Here is a 23254-nt window from a genome sequence, read left to right as displayed (position 1 = left end):
GTCACTGACCAAGAAGGCCCCTACATAAAAATGGAAGAGATATCCATCCCAACAGATATCCATATCTCAACACAGAAATGTAAGAATATGAAAAAATGGGAATAATACAACATCTCCTAAACTTCATAATTCACTTGTAACATATTCCAAGGGTATCAAAATAAATGAAATGCCTGATAAATAATTCAAAAGAATGTTTTTTTAAAAGGTCAAAGAATACCAAGAGAATACACATTAACAGTTGAATGAATTAAGAAAAACAATTCAGGATATGAATCGGAAATACAGTAAAGTGAGATAGATTATGAAAGAGAACCAAATGAACATCTTAGAAATGAAAAGCCCGATAAGTCAGACAAAAAGTTCAGCTGAAAGCCTCAACAATAAACTAGATACAACAGAACAAAGGATATCAGAACTTGAAGACAAGTCTGCCAAAATACTATATTCAGACAGCCATAAAAAATGTAAAAAAAAATTAAAGACATACAAGATCTCTGCAACACCATTAAAAGATCAAACATATGCATAGTTGGCATACCTGAATGAGAAGAGTTATAAGCTGAGGGCATAAAAAACCTATTCAACAAAATTGTAGCAGAAAATTTCCCAAATTTTGGGAAAGACAGGGACATTTAGGTATAGGAGGCTTATAGCACACCAAATAGACAAGACCAGAGGAGAACCTCTTCATGACATATTATAGCTAAATTGCTAAAAGTACAGGGACAAAGGAAAAATTTAAAAATCTGCAAGAGAAAAGCACTATCACATTTAAAGACAAACTCACTAGATTAACAGCAAAATTTAGAAAAAACTCCAAACACCAGGACATCATGAAATGATGTATTTCAAGTCCTGAAAGAAAAGTAAGTACTCGCAGGATTACTGTACCTAGTAAGGTTATCCTTTAGAAGAGAACTAGAAATAAAGACCTTGTAAGATATGCATTAACTAAGGGAACTCATGACTACTAGCCCAGCATTACAGAAGATGCATACAGGAATCCTACACCTAGAAGAGGAAGAATGATAAAATTATGACAGCATGTGAAAGAATAAATCCTACTAAAAGATTAGATACACAAAAGAGAAATAGAAAAGAATCAAACACTGTCAAAGAGTAAACATTAAACTTTTAAGATAGGTACAAGAGGAAGAAATATACTTTTTTTTTTTTTTTTTTTTTTAGGAAAAGAAAAACCAACAAAATGTCAGGAGAAAGTACATACCTTACAATAATAATCCTGAATGTAAATGGTCCTAATGCTCCAATTAAAAGACACAGACTGGCTAAATGGATTAAAAAACAATACCCAACAATCTGATGCATATAAGAAGCTCACCTCATTTGCAAAGACACACAAAGACTTAAGTGAAAGAATGGAAAATGATATTCCAAGCAAATAGAATCCAAAAAACAAACAGGAGTAGCTATACTTATATCCAACAAAATAGACTTTTAAGACAAAATCAGTTAGAAGAGACAAGGTCCATATATATTGATCAAGGGAATAATACATTAAGTAGATAAAATACGTATATATGAACCAAATGTTGGAGCACCCCGTTTTAAAAAACAAACACTACTAGACATAAAAGGAAGAAAGCCCTTATTGCAATAATAGTAGGTGATTTCAACACCCCATTTGTACCAATAGATAGATCACCATACACTAAAATTAATAGACACATTAAAGTTAAATTATACTACAGATCAGATAGACTTAACAAACATCTACAGAAGACACATTCTTTTACATCAGCACATGGTACTTTTTCTAAAATAGATCATAAATTAGACCACAAGTCTTAACAAATTTTAAGAATTAAATCATTTCTTATATCTTATCTGATCAAATGGAATGAAATCAATAGGAAGAGAAAATTCAGAAATTATACAAACAAATGGATACTGAACAATACACTAAATGATCAATGAGTCACGAATAAGTCAAAGGGAAACTGAAACGTTTTCACAAACCAAATGAAATGGAAAATATGTCATATCTGTGGTATACAGCAAAAGCAGAACTAAGAGGGAAGTCTATAGCGTTAAGTGCCTACATCACCTACATAGAGGTTTCAAATAAATAACATGATAATGTAGCTCAAGATCTTAGAAAAACAAAAACAAACCAAACCCCAAATCAGTGCAACAAAGAAGAAAAAGCAGAGCAGAAATAAAATAAAACAGAGACTAAAAGAACAATACAAAGGATCAATAAAACCAAGAGCTAGCTCTTTGAAAAGATAAACAAAATTGATAAAGTTTTAGCTAACAAAAGACAGGACACGATAAAAAAAAAAAGGAGATAAAAACAGAGACATTACAACAGACACTACTCCAAAGGATCACAAGCAAATATTTTGAAAAGCTATGTGCCAATAAATTGGATCATTTAGAAGAAATAAACAAGTTTCTGGACATACATGATCTACTAAAATTGAACCAAAAGGATATGAAAATCCTTTAGATCAGTAACAACTATGAAACTGAAAAAGTAATAAAATGTCTCCCAACAAAGAAAGCCTATTACCAAATGGATTCACTCTTAAAGTTATCACACTTTTAAAGAACTACTAACACTGATACTATTCATACTATTCAATACAGTAGGGAAGAAGTCCTTCAAAACTACAGTATTACCCTGCCTACCAAAACCTGGTAAGGACACAACAAAAAAGAACTATAGACCAATATTCCTGATAAATATAAATGTAAAATTCTCAATGAAATACTTATAAACTGAGTTCAACAGCACATAAAAAGCTCATTCATAGGGGCTGGGGAGATAGCTCAGTCAGTAGAGTGCTTGCCTTGCAAGCATGAGGTCCTAAGTTCAATCCCCAGTACCGCAAAAAAAAAAAAAAAAAGCTCATTCACCATGATAAAGTTTATTTCATTCAAGGATGCAATAATGGATCAATACATTTGTTACAGCACATAATAACTAGGACTCAAGGATTAAAAATCAAAAGATCATCTCAATAGATGTGTGTTTGGATATGGGGTGTCTCCTGAAAGTTCATGTATAAGACAATACAAGAACATTCAGAGGTGAGATTGTTAGATTTTGAGATGATAACCTGGTTGGTGGTTATTCCACTGAACTGGTAGAAAGTATAGGCAGGTAGGGTGTGGCTGGAGGAGGTAGGTCACTGGGGATGTGCCTTTTGGGTATACAGTTTGTCCCTGATGAGCAGAGCAGTTTCTGCTTCTTGGCTATTCTATCCTGAGCTGCTCTACTCCACTGCAGCCTCTGCCATGATGTTCTACCTCATGCCCAGAGTTATGGGATCTGCAGAACATGGACTAAACCTCTGAAACCATGAGCCAAAATAAACTTTTTCTCCTCTTAAGTTGTTATTGTCAGTTATTTTGGTCACAGCTATGAAAAAGCTGAGTAAAACAATGTTCAAAAAAGCCTTGATAAAATTCAACATCCCTTAATGATAAAAGTCCTGAATAATTTAGGTATAGAAGGGTCATGTATCAACATAATAAAGTCTATATCTGAGAAACCCATAGGCAACACCATACTGAATGGGAAAAAACTAAAAGCACTTCCTCTGAGAATCAGGAACAAGATAAAGGTATCCTATTGTTATACTATATACCTGTAATAATATGTAACAATGAATCCCATCATTATGTACAACTATAATGCATCAATAAACATATGGGGGAAAAAAGAGAAAGGTATTCACTCTCACCCTCTATTGTACTAGAACTTTTAACCAGCACAATGAGGCAAGAGAAAAAAACAAAAGGGATACAAATAGGAAAGAAGGTCAAATTATCCATTTGCAAATGGTATGATTCTGTATATAGAAAAGCATAGATTCTACCAAAAACCTTTCAGAACTGTTAAATTTAGTAAGGTAGAATGATACAAAATCATCATACAAAATCAGTACCTTTTCTATATACCAATAATGAACTCTGAGAAATCAGGAAAGCAATCCCATCCATAATAGCCACAAAAATTAATTAAGATACATAAGAATAAATGTAAGGATGTAAAATATTTCTATATTGAAAATTATAGAACACTGAAGAAAGAAACTGAAGAAGACACTAGAAGGTGAGAAGACTTAGCATATTCATGGATTGGGAGAATTAATATAGTAAAAATGGTTAAGCCATCTGAAGTAATATACAGAGTAAGTGCAATACCCAACAAAATACCAATGACGCTCTTCACAAGACTAGAAAACAGTCCTAAAATTTTTACCGAAGCATTAAAGACTCCAAAGAGTCAAAGCAATCATGAGTTAAAAAGCAATGATGGAGGTATCACAATGCCTGATTTCAAAACACACTATAGGGCCACAATGAAAAAAAAAAAAAAAGCATCATACCAGCATAAAGCAGATTGGTAGACCAATGGAATCAAATAAAGGAGCCAGATATAAATCCACACATCTTCGACCAACTGACTGTTGACAAAGGTGCCAAAAAAACTGAATATCCACATGTAGAAGATTGAAATTAGACTACTGTCTCTCATCTTATACAAAAGTCAACTCAAAATGGATAGAAGGTCTTAATATAAGATATGAAACTTCGAGACTAGTAAGAGAAACACTGTAAGGATACTGGCACAGGCAATAATTTCCAGGACAGGACTTGACAAACAGGACTACATCAAATTAAAAAGTTTCTGTGCAGTAAAGGAAACAATGAACAAAACGAACAGACAACCTACCAAATAAGAAAAAGCATTTACCAGAAAATATTTATTCATCTGACAAAGGACTAATAGCCAGAATATATAAAGAACTCATAAACAACAAAAATAATCCAATCAAAACAGGCAAATAATCTAGATGGAAAATTCTCAAGAGAAGTACAAATGGCTAATACATTTATGAAAAAATGTTCTATATCTTGAGCCATCAAGGAAAGCAAATTAAACTACTGAGATTCAATCTTAGTCTGATTACAATAGCTATTATAAAAAAAAGATGATAATAATGGCTGGTAAGGATGTGGAGAAAGGGAAAACCTTATATACTGTTAATAAGAATGCAAATTAGCATAGCCACTATGGAAAAATAGTACAGAGGTTCCTTAAAACACTAAAAATAACTACCACATGATCTAGCTTTACCACTCCTGGGCACATATCTGAAGAAAATGAAGTCAAATTACAAAAGAGACACCAGCATAGCCATGTTTATTGTGCTACTATTTACAATAGACAAGATAAGGAATCAGCCTAGGTGCCCCACCAACAGATGAGTGGATAAAGAAAATATAGTATAGCCAGGCATGGTGGTACATGCTGGAATCCCAGCAACTCACCAGGCTGAAGCAGGATTCCAAGTTAGAGGCCAGCCTTGGAGATTTAGCAAGACCTTGTGTTATAATTTAAAAAATGGCCAATGGTACAGAACAGAAGACACAGAGACAAACACACATAAATAGTTATTTCATACCAGACAAAGGCACCAAAAACATACACTGGAGAAAAGAGAGCTTATTCAATAAATGGTGCTGGGAAAATTGGAAATCTGTAACAAAATGAAATTGAACCCCTATCTCTCACTCTGCACAAAACTCAACTCAGAGCAGATCAAAGACTTAGGCACTGGAACAGAGACTATATGTCAAATAGAAGAAAAAGTAGGCCCAAATCTTCATCATGTCAGCTTAGGACGTGACTTCCTTAACAAGATTCCTAAAGCGCAAGAAGTAAAATCAACAATCAATAAATGGGATGAATTCAAACTAAAAAACTTCTCAGCAAAGGAAACAATAACATGAAGAGAGAGCCTACAGAATGGGAGAAATCTTTACCAAATGCACCTCAGATACAACATTAATCTCCAGAAATCATAAAGAACTCAGAAGACCTTAACAAAAAACAAACAAACAACAACAACAACAACAAAAAAAAACCAATCAATAAATGAGCTAAGGAACTGGACACTTCACAGAAGAAGAAATATAACTGGTCAATAAACACATAAAATGTTCAACATCTTTAGCAATTAGAGAAATGCAAATCAAAACTACTCTAAGATTTCATCTCATTCTAGTCAGTCTGGCAATTATCAATACAAACAATAAATGTTGGTGAGGATGTGGGGAAAGAGGTACACTCATACATTGCTGGTGGGAGTGCAAATTGGTGCAATCATGATGGAAAAGCAGGATGAAGATTCCTCAGAAAACTTGGAATGGAACCACCATTTGACCCAGCCATCCCATTTCTCAGTTTATATCCACAGGACTTAAAATCAGCATATTACAGTGATGCAATGTAATGTAATTTATAGCAGCTCAACTCACAATAGCTAAAACTATGGAACCAACCTAGGTGGTTCAACAGATGAATGGATAAAGAAAAATGTGGTATAGATATACAATAGGATGTTACTCAGCCTTAAAGAAAATGAAATTATGGCATTTGCCAGTAAATAGATGGAGCTGAAGAATATCATGCTAAGCAAAATAAGATAATCCCAAAAAAACCAAAGGCCCAAACGTTTTCTCTGATATGTGGATGATAATTCACAATAAGGCGAGGAGGGGTGGCTAGGGAAGAATAGAGTTACTTTAGATAAAGGGGAGTGAAGGGACAGGAGGGAGTATGGGGGTAAGAAGGATAGTAGAATGAAACAGATATTATTACCTTATGTACATATATAGCTGCATGACCAATGTGATTCTACATGTACAAATCAGAAAAATGAGAAATTATACCCCATTTATGTATGATATATCGAAGTGCATAAGTGTATTCTACTGTCATGTATAACTAGTTAGAACAAATTTTAAAATTTTAAAAATAAATAAATAAAATTTAAAAAACAAAAGGGCTGGCTGGGCACAGTGACATGTACCCATAATCCCAGCAACTTGGAAGGCTGAGATAGGATGAACTCAAGTTCAAGGCTAGCCTCAATAATTTAGTGAGATACTGCCTCAAAAATAAAACAAGGGCTGGAAATGTAGCACAGTGGTAGAGTACCTGAGTTTAATCCCCAGTACCCACATCCCACAACACAAACACAGAGAAAAAGTATGGGGTGCGTACATACATACACACACACACAGACACACACACACACACACACACACACAAACTCCCTGCAGTATTTTTTAGCCACAGAGAAGGATGAAATAATGACATCTGCAAGAAAATAAACTGAACTTGAAGACATAATGTTAAGTGAAATAAGGCAGAGGGAAAAACAAGTATTATGTTTTCTCTCATATCAAAACATAGACCTGAAAGAAGAGGAGAAATTAGGTACTGGGAAGGAGAACCAGAAAGGAAAAGAAAAGAGGGGAGAGAGGATATGATCAATATATAATATATGCACATATGGAAATGTTAGTGAAACTCAATTTCTATAATTAACCAATTAATAGACATAAAGAATTAGAATTAAAAGTAAAAAGGAAATTACAAAATTGATTTCAAAAAATAAAAATCAGACAAAAAACACTTAAAATTCTCACCAGGCCACTGAGCAGGATATGAGTTTGGTGTTGCATGTTCTTCAATGCTTTCTGTCCTCAGTCTTCGACGATCACTTAAAAGAAGTCCTTGATAAGCCATTCCTGTAAACTGATTTCCTTCTGTTTGACTGCTAAAAAATAGGGTTAGTTATTTATCAACCTTAGAGAGGTAATAAGAAATTATACTATATACAAATATTCTATTTTAGAAATTTTTTTTAAAAAAAGCAAAAGTTCCTCTAACTGAATTCACTGTTCTAATGAGAATTTATTTTAGTTTTTGAAGTTAGTTACAAATGTTTATTGACAGTTTTTTAAAACAAAACATCAATTTTTACTAATTAGAACAAATAGGAAACTGGGAAGAGGACATTTACTCTTTTAAATTCTTTTCTAGAATCCACCTAATATTTTGAGAACTTTTCAATTATTTGCACTCATTTTTAAGTGTGAGGTAAGCAGACTACTATTGGTTTAGATACAGTAGACAGGAAGTTTTGGGGTACTAGTTTGTTGGATTTCTTAGCTCTACAAAGTTGTGCAAGCTTAACCCTGAATTTAAAAATATGAGCTAATTCTAGAGAACTGTAGTTTTAGAAATATCTAAACATAAACAAAAGTCCCTAAATACTTAATTCCTCTTCATAATGGCTCTTTTGTGAAACTGGAGTAAATACAAAAGCAGAAACTAAAGTAGACCTAAGCACTGGAAAGTACACATTTGAAAACAATGTAATTGAATTCTTTTTTGTTGCCATTTTAACCAGTGACTGATATCAAACAAGTTATCAATGATCATTTAGATGACCATGCCAACTAAACCAACTTTTTTTCCATTTATTTACATTTCCAGATCTTTGGAGTTTAATCTAGACATGGCCTAGTAAGAGTAAAATTAGAGCACAGGCAGTTTTGAAAGAGTAACTCCTTACTGATTATCAAATTTTCCCACAAAATGCAGCTAAATTTACAAGAAAAAGACTAGACATTTTAATATAATTTCATACTTATATTATTTTTTCATTTTCTAATATACTCCATTTAAATTTGGATCATCCTTCCATGTGATTCGATTTCTTAGAACGGACACTGCTCTAATCTTAGAATGTGAAGTATACACTAGTGAAGGCCAGATAACATTAGAAAATTTCAAATCATTACTTTTACTTGATATCACTTCCAAAGACTTTTACATCATACATAAATGGGCAAATTTTACTTTAATAATTCAATTTTAGTAAAGTACTTTTTCGTTTTTCAAGGTTTTGTTTCTTCCAACTAAAAACCAGTTAAAAACACAAGATAATCCAATATAAAAGAAATCATTCCTAAGAAAAAAATTAGAAAAAAGTTTAGTATGAATTATTTTGGACAGTAATCTTTCATTCTTGAAAACGAAAGGATGATAATGAAGATAATTTACATTTACTACTTGTCATTTTCTATATTTATCTATTGTTCCTGGGAGATAACTAAACAATTTTATTTCTGATTCTAGGTCAGTCATATTTGGGATTTCTCAGTCCCTGGGAAACAGAACTCTAATAAAACTCTGGAATGGTTTAAAGTTTTTGCTGTATTAATACTATTTGGGGTGATTTTTTTTTTTTTTTACCTGTAGCTATGACTGTCACATAATGCTTGGTAAATTGATGCAGAAAGTGATGCTGCTAGTGAATGAAGTGTGTGCACCTAAAACCAAAACAGCCACAATTACATTTTATACTAACATTTCTACATAACAGCAATATCTTAAAAATTAGAAAATACTCAGGAAACTAGCAATATTATAAGTAAGACCTGCTCCTACATGAGACTACTAACTCCGCTTGAAAACTTCCAAATCTCACCCATCTTTATATACATGCCCATAACAAAGCTGACTAATTCAGACACATCTTTATCAAACATTTACTTACTGGGAACCTGCCACCTACCAGGCCCTAAGCAAAGCATCAGCACTGATGTTACTGGGACTTGTCCTAGGCTACCAACAATTAGCTTAAATTGTAACAAGGTACAAAAATTTTCTTTAAAAAGGAGAAACAAGTACAGAATTTTCAGAGCTTTTCTTTAAGCTTGTCTTATAAATTTCCCTTGATAAAAATACTCAATCTTTAAAAAAAATGAAATGTTTAGTAAGTATATCAATCACTGTGTGAAATGGCTGAATTTGTAGAAACCAATAATTTATTTTAATATTCATAAGTAAAGAATAGTTTTAAGTTTAAAAATTCACCATATGATATAAAAACCACATTTGAAATGCCATATTTAATGAACATTTTTCAGACTCATAAAATCTTAAAATTTGAAGGGACTTTAGAAATTATTTCAGACTTTTTGAAATCCTTACCCAAATTTTTATGAACTGGAAATGTTTATGTGATACTTGTATGAATTTTATGACTTTTATATATGTCCACCTTCACCAAACAAATAATTTAAGTAATTCTTGCTAAAATACAGAAACAAATTAATTCACACTATGGATGAGAAGTCTAGTAGGTTGACGTAATCAGTGAAATCTTAGGTCCTTCAGAATAATGTACTAGCACAGATCAAACAAACAAAAGAAAATAAAAATAGTGGGGATTTGAAATGTGCGTCAACCACAAAAACTGAAGAGCATGGCACAAATATACTGAAGTTGACACACTGGAAGTCTAACTCTCCAGATCCTGCCAAGCTCCCTAGTATTTCATGAAATGTAACCATTTTCAATTTTCTCAGTACAGGGTATTGGTTTAATTTGGAGTAGTAACTGCCAAAATTCTGATTGCTCCTAAGTATTACATAGCCTTCAATAAACACAATTACCAAGGAAACAGTAACAAGAATACTTTCTCTGGAACCATTTTGGATTAATTATGGTTTCTCTTCAAGATATTCCTCAACTTATATTTTTACAGTATTTGGCATGTAAACAAAGAGCCATAAATATTTCTAATTTTAATGATTTATTTAAGTGAATGTATGACCTAAAGGAATATTAAGTAACAAAAAAAGCATGCCTGTCTTAAAGGAAGACAATAACTTTTACAGAAATAAGAAAAATGCTTATTTTAAATTACATTCATTGGACAGTCCTGACATAATGGAAATGAAAAAGTAAGCACATAAGAACACTTGAGAATATTTTCTGTTAGTTCAAGTTGGAGGACATAAAATTTTAACATTTTACTTTCTCAGTGTATATAATATCAAATGATTATAAACTTTACATTACCTTCACATCTTCCAATATGGGATGAGGTGGTGTTTTCATCTGAACAATAGTATAAAGTATATCATGGATGTGATTATTTAAGTACAATACAGGATTAGCTATGACTGTTTGTGTTGACGCAATACTTGCTGAAGCAGAGGTAGGGTGGTAGGCAATGGTAGTGGAGACTGGAGCTGTTTTACTGTAGTTTCCTGCAAGTGAGAGTGAATTTTTCTTTTCAAAACAGTTAAAATGAAGGGGAAAAATAGCAGTTTATCTGACAAAATACTGGTGATAAACACTTGAGTAAAAAATGGTATGTCATTTACTTATTCACTCATTCTACAAAAATTTATGAGCACCCAGTATTTATCAGGTACTAAGTGCCAGATGAAGAGATACAAAGATGAGACTCATGCTCTCAAGTTTAAAGCACACTCTAATCAACATAACTTTGACCTAAATAAAACACCATATAGACTATAAATATCTTGTCTCCTATGAACAGAGGAGCTAAATATATTTAGATTAATGCATAAACAACTTTCTAGCTCTAACTGGAAAAGCCACGGAGATTATTGAAATAAGACTGAAAACAAAAGTGATGTCCATACCTGCTGTGATTCTTGTAGCAAAAAATTTGAGTTCCATTCTTACTGAGGCCAACCACCACCTTGGGCCCCATGAAGGCTACAGTAACTAAGAAACACTCTAAGGAGATCTTGGTTTTTCTGCAGCCACAACTTCGTCTTTCTGCATGCTCTCGTTTAGCCTGCAATACTTCGTCTTTGATTTGGTGGCGCTCATAGGAACCCATATCTGGTTTGTCCACCATTTCTTCCTGATCCAGAAGATCACTCTCTATTCTGGAATATGTTTTACTGGAATATTCTTTAATAACTGATTCATGATTGCATATCTCATGCAAGGCAGCATTTCCTTTTCAAGCCAGTTATAGAGTTGAAATCTGAGCTTCCCTCCATCTACTTCATAACCTGTCGCCAAAGTTCTTAGTTCAGGTCATAAGGATCTTTAAACAAGCTCTGAATTTTAGTTGTTCAGCAATCACATCAACTTCCGTATCGCCTTCAGGATGATCTTCTTCCTGAGGAGTCAATAACATATTAGGGTCCCAAGGACTTCTGACTTGTTCACTTTTTCCACTGGCATCCGTACTTTTCATTACTAAACCAACAGCATCTTCATCCTCTTCTAGGGCACTATCATGATCTTCACCCCAATCAAGAGTAAGAGGTTCCTCATCAACTTTAACAACTGGCCGACTCCAGTCAATTGTGATGAAGTTATGTTTGACCAGTCAGTGCCAGAACTTCCATTACCATTGCTCATCGTTTTTGATTCTGCAGATATATCACCCACATCTTTTGAAACAAAGTCAAGTGGATCTTTTTTTGCAGATAAGGCAGATATTTTGGTTACTTTGGAATTTTGGAAAGTACCTCCAGGGCTAGAACAGGACATCCAACCTTAAAATGAGCATTTGCAGTGGTAAAGAATATTTTCTCTCTATGAGGTTAATTTTGTCAGCAAAATTTTTCTCAGTTTTGAGACCTCAGGTTGCCAAGGTTCCTTCAGGGGAGCAAGGTTTCTTCGAAGAAGCAAAGGATGGTGTTCGAAGGTAGTTATAAAAAAACTAAATACCACTGGGTTACAGATTTGATGATAACTAGAGAAACCAAGTAGATACAATCACAAGTTAGTATTAATTTGTACTTCACTGCAAATAAAAATGTCAGCAATTCTTCATAAAAGGACACATAAATATTAACATAGTTTAAACTATATTAGGTTCATATAATCATTAAAAACCCATATGACTGAAATAAAAACTATTTCCCTATATACTATGGAGTGATATCCAGGATGTTTCAGTATAAGAGATGCAGAAGGAAAGACATACACATGTAAAATTTAAACTGGTTCCCAAAAAGGGAGAGGCACAAGGAAAGAAGCTAGATTTCTCTGAAAAGACTTATGATTTTATATATTTTATTCAAAATCATGTCAACATTTCATAAAAATTTAAAAGAAACTAAATTTACTTTTTAACATTTTAAAAAGTAAATCACAAAAAGCAAAATGTATTTATTGTGGTACTAGAGCCTGAACCAGTGATAGCTATACCACTGAACTAATCCTGCCCCTTTTTATATTTTGAGAAAGGGTCTCACTAATTTGCTGAGACTGGTCTCAAACTTACAATCCTTCTGCCTAGTCTTCCAAGTCAGTGGGATTACAGGCAGTTTTCCCACAAAACTAAGTGAATCTGTATGTTAAGTTGGTAGTATAACCACACAGACATGAACTAGAAAAGTGACTTTAAATAAGAAATTCAACTGTATGTCCTTTAGTAGGATATACTATAAAAATAAATAGCATACTGTTTAGATATAGTGGATATAGTATCCATTTATTTAGCTATTCTGTTACAATGTTCTCATATTTAATTTTATTGCAAACACAGCTGACAAATACTCTCCAGATCTAAATTAATTTGGGATAACCAAGAGTAAAGAAAATTACCACATAAGAGTAAAGATTTTCCAGTCCCATGCATCAAACTAGTACATGTAACATCCAATTTTCCATGTGAAAAAAAAAAAACTGTCTATATGATTATTTAGGAAGAGCAAAGTATGTGGCAAATATTCTGTATGCTCTCTTTTCTGTTTTTGGTGGTACTAAGGACTAAATCCAGGGTTGCTCCGACCACTGAGATACATTCCCAGTCCTCTTATTTTTTACTTTGGGAGAGGGTATCACTAAGTTGCCCAGGTTGGCCTCAAACTTGTGATTTTCCTGCCATAACATCTGTTCTTTTAATGTGCTTTTTTTTTAAACATGCTTTTTTAAATGTATATGAAATCAGAACAGTTTAATAATCCTACTTATATTCCTCAAAATTACTTGTGAGATTAAAAATGTGTGGACTTTTAATATTACTCAAATTATGATAAGATGCTAGGTTTATAATAAAATATTAAGTGTCTAATCTTCTTGCATCACAAAAATTTTGATAATCTTAAGAGTTGAAAAGTAATCTGGTATAATATTTTAAAAATCTGAATGAAGTTCAGAAACTGTCTTCTTTTAAAAAGAGAGAGAGAGAGAGAGAGAGAGAGAGAGAAATGTATAAAATTACTACCTTGTTGTTCATCTTCCTCCTTTGGTGTTTGTTCCAGTAATGTATCCAAGGCGCGGGTGTAATCTTTCATCACCCAATAGGCAAGACTACGCAGGAAAGGATCAGGATGTAATCTTTTGCAATTGAATCCTGAGCCATCCTTTTGGCAACCCAAAATCTTCTGATTCAAGATGGATATGTAAGTGGCTGAAGTCTCAAATTCAGATTCATATAAGCGGGCAATAACCATAGCTAGCTGAATATCTTCCATTTTTTCAAGACATACCTGCAAATTTAAAATTCAAGAAATACTTATTTAGCAATAATTATTTAGAGATATGAAATATCCCACTTATATCCTAAAATTGTCTACTACTATGGTAGAAGGAGGAGAGGCAGAGGTTGAGACAGTGAAAGGTAGTTCAATGATTATTTTATAGCAGACTAAGGAAAAATAAGAATAATAAGAGACTAGAATGTAGAAGCTTGCCTATCATGTGCAACACCCTGGGTTTGATCCTCAACACAGCACCAAAAAAAAAAAACTACTTCACTTGAGTATCTTCTAAGCTAAATTTCCCATTTCAAAATTATAAGCACTTATAATTTTTTAAAAATTATATGCCTGAGATAATCATGAAGAATGACTAATTTTTAAATCTACAGCATTTTGCTTTGTTATATAGTTCCTATTCCTTCTATCCGTAATATTTTCTATTCTCTTTTTCTATCACCTGTTTGAATTGCTCATAATGATAATCAGTAACCTAAAAGAAAGACACTATAAACAAAAAAATTAATATTACTCTCATAATCACTTGCCAGGATTATATATTTAAAATGCAAAATTTTACCTTCTCACATTTATTTTTCCAATATCTAAGACAAACATACCACAGAACAGTACAAATTACTATTTTAATTTCTTATCTATTAATTTCATTTAGAAAAAAGAACTTAAAATATCTGCTTTTCTGCACAAGAGAAAGAGGTTGTGACCTATATATTTTAAACTGTTCATAATCACAAGATGACCAGAAAGAAGGCATTCATAAACCAATTTTGACATTTCTTTGTAAATTTTATATATTATCTTGAAATACAACGCTGTATATAAAATTGTTTCTCCCTTGAATTTATAATTTTACTTATCACAGTGCTACTATTTTAAGTTTAATAATCTGTAATTATTTTCTGTTCTTATAAAAATATGGCAGAAAACTGCAATCTCCTCTAAAACCTTTCCAAGTTTTCAATCTTTTATGAGTATTTTATAGCATGTTTTCTTATTTATACCTCTATGGCATCTTTCAGTGAACCCGCTAACAAGAAAAAAGCAGCAGATTGTTCAAAACGCTGTTTTCCAAGTAAAGAAAAAGCATTTTTCAAAGCAGCTTTCCGCCATCTATCTTCATTAAAGTTGTGACTGAAAAATGATGTCATTTTTTCATCATGTTGTGACCTGGGAATCAGAGCACAAATATCAGTGTTTAAACCAAATTTAAAATATCTTAATCCTTCACAGAATTGAAAATAGAAATTCTTTACTGTGTAAAAATAGAAAATAAAAACTAAAATATCCACCTAAAAGAAAAATAATTTTAGTTATAGGCATATAGGCACATATATATATGTGTGTGTATACACACACACACACACATATATACATATATATTTGGTGCATGTTTTCAAGCATCTCTTCTCTTTTAATAAGGAAAGCTAATAGTATCTTATGTATACAAAGAGGAAGCAAGAGTACTTTTTACTTTCCAATGTGCTTGTAACGACTTTATTTAAAACAGCATCCTACCCTTTAGGTTAAATTGAAAAGATATGTTGCCAATTTGTTGCAGATAAAGGAACAAAGGTACAAAGAAATAAGTTGATTTGACCAAGATAAGGCACCTATCTTCAAAAGCACTAAGTTTCTGATATGAAGCACAATCTTCATTCCACTAAATCATATTAAGTGTTGAGGCAACTTACCTAAACAGACCCCACACTACTGCTTTCTTCTTCATTGAAAGATAGAATAATGCAGCATCTAAAGCATCATTGTTCCTTTGAAAAGAAGCTTTGGCAACCTAAATAGTAAATATAATATTATTTTAACTTTAACTACCTGACAGACAATTACAACCAATTAGACAATACTGCTTTCCTGCTACTTCCACGGAAGATAGAACTATGGAAATGAGAAAGCTTAGCTCTATTTCACAATATCCAATGACTTATGCACACATGCTCCTAAAGACAATTTGCATGCCAGTAATATAATATAAATAAGAACAGCAGCTAGCATTAATTGACTACTTACCATATAACTGACACCAGTCTAACCAAGCACCTTTTATTGATCTTACTGAATCGTTACAACCCATGAAGTACAATTACCATACTCATTTTATAGATGAGGTAACTGAGATACCAAGAGGTTATGAATGGTCTATGGTCACACAGTTAGGGGTAGAAAGAGATTTTAGAACCCAGGGAGTAATAAAACTAACACTGGAAACAATAAAAACAGAATATTCAATAGACACTACCAATTCTTAAAAATTCAACATGTGCCATTTCTTAATGTTTTGTAAAAGTTAAAAAATATTGACGTCTATGGTAAGTGGTAAATGAGATCTCACAATTTAAAGCTCTCTCAACTAGTATAAAGATACCTATGATAATAATTGTAGACAAATGTATACACATTTTTAAAAGCACAGACAAAACTAAATGTTCCAGTACTTTTTAAAAACATAATTTTCTGATCATTTTCAGTCAAATTTTGACAATTCTAAAGGGCTGAACATATACCACATTCTTCTGGCACATAATTAAAATATAGATGGTTTTTGTTCCTTTGTTTTGAAGGGCTTACAAATTTCTATTTATTTTATTTATTTATTTTGGAGCTAGGCATTGAGCCCAGGGCTTCACACATGGCACGCTATCTATGAGCTAAACACACAGCCCCTGGCTTGCAAATTTTAGTTTTTAATAATTCCACTTTTTAAAAAGTTTCAATGAGTATATAATTCTCCCTGTACTACAATTTTTAACACCCTTTGATTCCTATGACCAAAGTTGCTGAATTTATATAGCATCAACTCAGTTTAAAATTTATTAAGCCAATATCATTATTACATGTAATTGTACTGTTTTGAATGTATTACCATACAGACTATATCTTATTTCTCAAAGATGCTGAGGTAGCCCCTGCAAAATCACTAAGTTGAGAGGCTTAACAAAAAACAGTGTATGTTTTATTACATCTCATTGACCAATGATAAAGCAGGAAGTTACTGAATTATGGAAGAAAGTGAGAAAAACATTTAAAATTGCAACACAAAAATGTTTTGCTGTCAATAGTCTTTTATTTCCTTCCCTGTTTTAGCATTTTTCTCTTCTCTCCATCATTTAACTTAGTGCTTCAATATGTTCTATAATTTTGGGAGAAATTATTACTGATATTCAGCCAAAGATTTATAATAAATATTCCAGGACAAAAATTTTACATAGTCCTTTGATTTAATTTTAATAAATAAGTTACTTGTATGATAAATAAATTATATATATCAGAATATACTCAATTACAATGACAAAACACACTGTTGACAAGAAAGTAAAGAGATCGCTATAGGATACATCTGAAACATTTCAGGTAAAATGATGTTTCTTTTCCCACTGCTTTGGGATACAAAATATTTAATGTAGATATTGAATTATTTACAAGCTCTAATAATCAATTTTTCCTTTATAGAAAAAATTATTTCTTGATGTCCTATTGTGCCTATTTTAAGAACTGTAATGTTGACATTGTGTTGGCTATCTTATATGTAGTAGGAAAATGATTCTTTAATACTCATATACCAAACCATGTATACCAGAATCACAAGATGTAATCAATATGAAGAGGCCACAACCCACCACCTACCAAATTAAATTATTTCAGAGTGGGATGGTTTATATTTATATAAGTATGCCAGGTGATTCTTCTCACATTAAAATTTGAGAATTAGTATTATAGAGGAATAAGATAATGAAGAGTTCTACATCCTTGGGAGAAAAAAATTCATACTTCACAAATATAGTACCACTGACTGAACTCTAGGGAATTTCAGGACAGCTAAATGTAAAATATGAATGGCAAATCTACTTTCCCAACCCAGCTTAAGCAGAAAAGGAACAGACTAAATCTAACACTTAACTGGGAGTCTGAGCAGGTTACCCAAACTCTGATTCTTAATTCCATCAGGTATAAAATGGAGATGATAACACGGGGAGAATGAGAAGATTTTATGAAATGATTAATGAAACCAGCACCAAGCCTGGTACATACCAGGTGCTCAGTAAAGGTCAATGTCTAACATTGAAAGAACTTTCAGTTTCCACTAACAAACAAAATTGAAGCATTTTTTTCTAAAAGCATCTACCAGTCAACTGATTTTAAGAAAAAAACTATCTTAAAAATATCATGTTTTGGGCGGGGGAGATAGCTCAGTCAGTAGAGTGCTTGCCTTGCAAGCACAAGGCCCTGAGTTCGATCCCCAGCACTGAAAAAAAAATAAAAAAAATAAAAAAAAATTAAAAAAATCATGTTTTGTCTCCAACACTTGGGCTCAAATATCTTCACAACAATCAACTAGGGGCCATTGGTCCCATAATCTCAATTTCAAGCAAACCACCCTCAGACCACCCCTTCCTATCTTTCCCTCTAAAATTCCTATACTTTTTAAGTTGCCCAGATCTGCAGTATATTGATCTTACCACCTCTGCACTTTCTTTGCCAACTTATTTCTTTGTTCTATCCCAGTTTAAACTTTATGTTCAATCATTATAATTATTCTAAGAATATGTTTAGAAGAGTATCATTATAAGAAAAAATGAGAATAAACTTTCAATACTACAAAAAAATACATCATGTTTCACTTGCTGGCACAGATATGTTCAAGTGCAAACAAATAAAAATTGGTTTTCTGAATGGTATTTTAAATGCATAAAGCAAGTTTATTACTTACTGAACTAGACATGCAGAAAAAAACTTTATATAAAAGGAATAATTTTTCTATGTAATGGAAATAAAGAACAAAAACTTAAGTATACTCTCTAAATTTAAATTTTTATATTTTCTTCAGACATACTTCAACTAGTAACAGAATATACTCTCATTTCATACATACATAGACAAAGGTCAAGTTTTTGAAATCTCCAAAAATTGTTATTTAAAAAATTCTCAAGATCTCAAGATGTACAAACTAATTCTTTGTTCCAGGTTTTCTGCAAGATACGGGTAATATGTTTTCCCTTTAAGAATTTTTAAAAATCCAATGAAGCAAAGTTACCTTTTCAATGCATCTTCGAAGTGTGTTAATATTCCTCACCCACCATCCTATTCCCATAGCTCTTAACTCAGACCACTGAGGGTCCCCTCTCTGAATTGCTGGAATCATATTAATCAGTTCTTCCTCAGCCTCAGAATGAAAAGCCCAAGCAAAATGGCATGTAGAAACACCTAAATTGGAAATTTAAAATAATAACTTTCAGAACTATATCAAAAAAGAACAACAAATTTTCCATATGGAAAGGAAGTGTGTCATCATTCAGGATTTTATATGGTAAGTTTCTGAATATAAGATGAGAAGCAGAAAATAGAAAATCCAAATCTCTAACTTTGTCCTGAACATATTTAATGTTTTTTTCCCATACAAAAATACAGACACTAAAACTTCATCATTGGAATGAAAGCCATTTGAAGAATGAGCTAGTCCTATACACACCAAACATATCAACAGTGAAAGTTTTGGTTCAGTTGAAAGTTAAGTGAAAACAGGTGGCCCAAGTGTGTGGCTACTGTCTCATGCTGCCACCACCACTTGTTGCAAAATTAATGCAACAAGTCTTAATATCCTTCAACATTGAATTTTGAAAACCACTTCATTCTTCCTTCTGGCTAGAAGCTAAGCCTAACTTTAAAGCAAGCTCTAAACTTCACAAGAGTTCCAGTGAACCCCTGGGATAAATCGCAGTCTTGAGGTCCATTCCTTTGCCTTTCACACCTTGATTAAAGCTGCCTAATACTGAAGCTATGGCACACCTTTTCATGCTCTCTGACTCAGTAATTCAACTGCTAGTAAACTAACATGAGAATAATGGAAATATACATAAAGACTTATATGCAAGGTTACAAGGTTATCATTATATTTCAAATTTTAAGACCAACAAATGTTTCAAAAATAAAAAGGTGGATAGATGAAATATAATTTAGATACATGACAGAATATTAAGTAGTTGTTTAAAATCATGTTTTCAAAGGACATTTATAAGGTAAAGGATAAGCGTCATGAGTAACCACAATAGTTCATCAAGCCTGGTATTTCAGGGCCTACAATACTAATACCTACTTTATGGGGCTTTGGGTTTCAAAGGAAATATAATCTAATAAAATGAGTACTGAATTAGGTGTCTAACTGTAAATCTACTAATAAAGAGTCCTATATTCTATGCAGGTCACTCTAAATTCTATACTTTTTAATCTGTAAGTATGAAGGTGATGTAAATCCTTATGTCTCAAATCAGGGTGTGTGGTAGTATTCTGGATATAGGTACATCCACTGGTAGAACTTCCTGAAACATCACCTTTTCTTGCTGGCAACTTAGAACATGATAGCTATATGAAAATAGAAACAATAACAATCTTAAAAAAACAAATCTATACAATTTATACAGAAAAGACACCAGACAAAGACATTCAGAGTCACTCTATAGAGAGCCACTTTGGGTTATTATAATCCCTGGCAAACCACACTTACTAAGTTACTACAACTTTAGTGAGTAAAGTCCCCAAAACTGAGCTATTTGCTCAAAAGTTATACAACAGAGCAGAAGGATACATAGGAAAATGTTAAGTGGGTACTCGGCGACAGAAAGATCTAAAGACTAGTAGTAGATGTGTATATAATGAATCACTGGCTGATCATACACAAATATGAACACACCCACCACTTCAATACTAAATAAAAGTTGTGCAAAGGTTCAAACAGTAAGTGGAATACCTTGATGAAGTAGCTGTACTCGGTATAAAGGAGGCAGTGATGTTAAAAGGCATGTGTGCAAGCGCATAGCTAACAAGTATCTCAAACCACATTCATCTAAGGTGTCTCTTCCTGCAATTTAAGTGGAAAATATGTTTAAGAAAAAAGGAATTCAACAAGTCAAAAAACTGATTTTAAAAAAAGTTATAAAATAACATTACATTCTATATTAATATTTTACACAAAATACATAAGATACTTTCATTGTGCTCCTTTGTGAACACTTTAATAACTTTATAAAGAACATATTTCTATAAAAAACATGAATATAAAACTCCCAAATGAAAAATGACTCGGAAAATACAGATAATAATAGCACTTATATTTACTCATAATAAATGAAAGAAATCTTGGAATATAATAAACATAACTGTAATGAATTAGGCATAATTCATAAAAATATTTCCTACATGAAGTCAGGTGAGATTTAAGGACAAGAGTTACATAAATACAGTGAAATCATTTGTTACATAATTAAACAGGTAATAGTTCCTACACTGTTTACTTTGATTGAAATATACTATTGGAAGATTTGAAATTTGATTCTCCAGACTACTTAATATTATAAGATTAAGATGAACTGATTCCACAAATTTCCATATGTAAATCTGATTCCACTTAGTCAAAAGTTGAACAAAGGTATGCAAATATGTCAAATTTAATCAAAACTATGGCTACTTCTGAGTAACAGCAATGTAAAGATACTGATAGCACCTGGCCCAGTAGCTAACACATAGGAAGTACCCAAAGAATGTAGAATAAAATACATTTTCCTGAAGAAAACAAAAATTATTTCGATTACTGAAGTTTAAATTCCAGCTCTGCTTCCCATTACCTACTCATCCATTTATTCATTCAACAAACAGCATCTACTACATGTGAGGCACAGTTTAGGTAATGGGGATTCAATAGTGAAAAGACAGAATTAATATTCTCATTTTAGTAGAATGAGACAATAAACAAAGAATACATGGAAATTAATGATATGAAGGGAAATAAAGCAGGATTGAGAGATAAAGACTGCTGAAGTAAGAGGGTTCCATTTTATTTAGTTTGGCCAGGAAGAACTTTCCAATAAGATAAAATTTCAGCAGAACTCTGAGGAGATAACAGAATGAGCCATGCATACACATGGAAGAGCACTCTCTGTAGAGAAACAGTAAGTGCAAATATTTAGAGAAAGGAATGTGCTTATGTGTTTGTGGAACAGCAAGAAGGGGAAACATAGGGAGTAGAAATGAGCCCAGACCATGTGGGGCCTTGTAGACCTCTGTAATGATCTTGACTTTTACTCTAAAGTGACATGGGAAGCCACTGGTACATGTTGAGCAGAGGAGAGATTTAATGTGGCTTTGTTTCAAATGAATCACTGTACTCCATGAAGTACAGATTGAGTTCACATGAATAAAGCAATTAGGAAACTGTCACTAATTAGGCAGGAGGCAACAGTGACTGCAGAAGTGATGTGAAATGATTGAATTCTGGATATAACAGAAATGACACCATTTGCCAATGGACTGGTATGGGGTATGAGAGAAAGCAAAGTTATTAACACCTGTGTCTTCTCACTTGAACCAATGGAAGAATCCAGTTAGATTCCTTTTACTGAAATGTGCAATTCATTTAATCTCTGATTTTGTTTCTTGCCTGCCTTATCTACCTATAGATGTCTATTATGACCAGGATAAGCTACTTTTATATTCCTAGCAAATGATACAGTTTGTGTCAGAAAGTTGAAACTATTTTTCATGGATTATGGCATGCCTAATTTCTTAGTATCCCAGAGTAAAAACTAACACATATTAACAGAGGTTAAAGGTTATTCTGGGAAGAATCTTGTTCAACTGCACATAACATCAAAATTTAAGAGGTTTGTTTTTTTTTTTTTCCTTGCACTTAACACAGTGAGAAAATAGGTCATAGAAAAAAAATCCTCTAAGATCTCCTGTTATTTTAATCACTGAAGGGAAATGCTGGGGACACATGAAAGAGTGTAAATCTATATGAAGAGATACTTTCTAACTGACTTTGAGGAGTAGTGATTTTTCACACAATATGGAAATTTCATGAAATAGTTAAAAAAGAGTACAGGCTTAGAAGCAACGATTTTTACACATGAACTCCACTTCTCCCACTTATTGTCTATCTGATCTTAGTCGAATCAAATTCCTAGGGATCAGTGTCTTCATCTACAAAATTAAATATAATTGTAGCTACCTACCTACTAGAAGATTATTATGATAATTAAATGGGATAAAGTACACAAAGTGTCTGGCACATAGTAATTCCTCACTCCTCCATAATATTTACTGAATGAATGAATGGAAGATCAATAAT

At 32.6% G+C, this 23254-nt stretch overlaps 1 protein-coding gene across 1 annotated transcript in view; it reads right to left on the bottom strand.

The window, feature by feature from the left end:
• Dmxl2 (Dmx like 2) overlaps positions 1 to 23254 on the bottom strand; it is a 172002-nt gene that overhangs the window by 27995 nt on the left and 120753 nt on the right. The window contains 18 exon segments of the mRNA XM_047538446.1: positions 7477 to 7607; positions 9092 to 9168; positions 10706 to 10839; positions 10842 to 10896; positions 11299 to 11426; positions 11429 to 11620; positions 11623 to 11701; positions 11703 to 11977; positions 11980 to 12123; positions 12126 to 12203; positions 12206 to 12286; positions 12289 to 12360; positions 12363 to 12371; positions 13851 to 14115; positions 15126 to 15291; positions 15816 to 15913; positions 19169 to 19338; positions 20879 to 20989. Of these exon segments, the coding sequence (XP_047394402.1) occupies positions 7477 to 7607; positions 9092 to 9168; positions 10706 to 10839; positions 10842 to 10896; positions 11299 to 11426; positions 11429 to 11620; positions 11623 to 11701; positions 11703 to 11977; positions 11980 to 12123; positions 12126 to 12203; positions 12206 to 12286; positions 12289 to 12360; positions 12363 to 12371; positions 13851 to 14115; positions 15126 to 15291; positions 15816 to 15913; positions 19169 to 19338; positions 20879 to 20989 (2265 nt within the window).

This window comes from Sciurus carolinensis, chromosome 2, assembly GCF_902686445.1.
Source record: "Sciurus carolinensis chromosome 2, mSciCar1.2, whole genome shotgun sequence".
In the NCBI taxonomy this organism is placed as follows: Eukaryota; Metazoa; Chordata; class Mammalia; order Rodentia; family Sciuridae; genus Sciurus; species Sciurus carolinensis.
The sequence above is the reverse complement of the archived record's forward strand: the minus strand, read 5'-3'. Positions and strand labels throughout refer to the sequence as shown.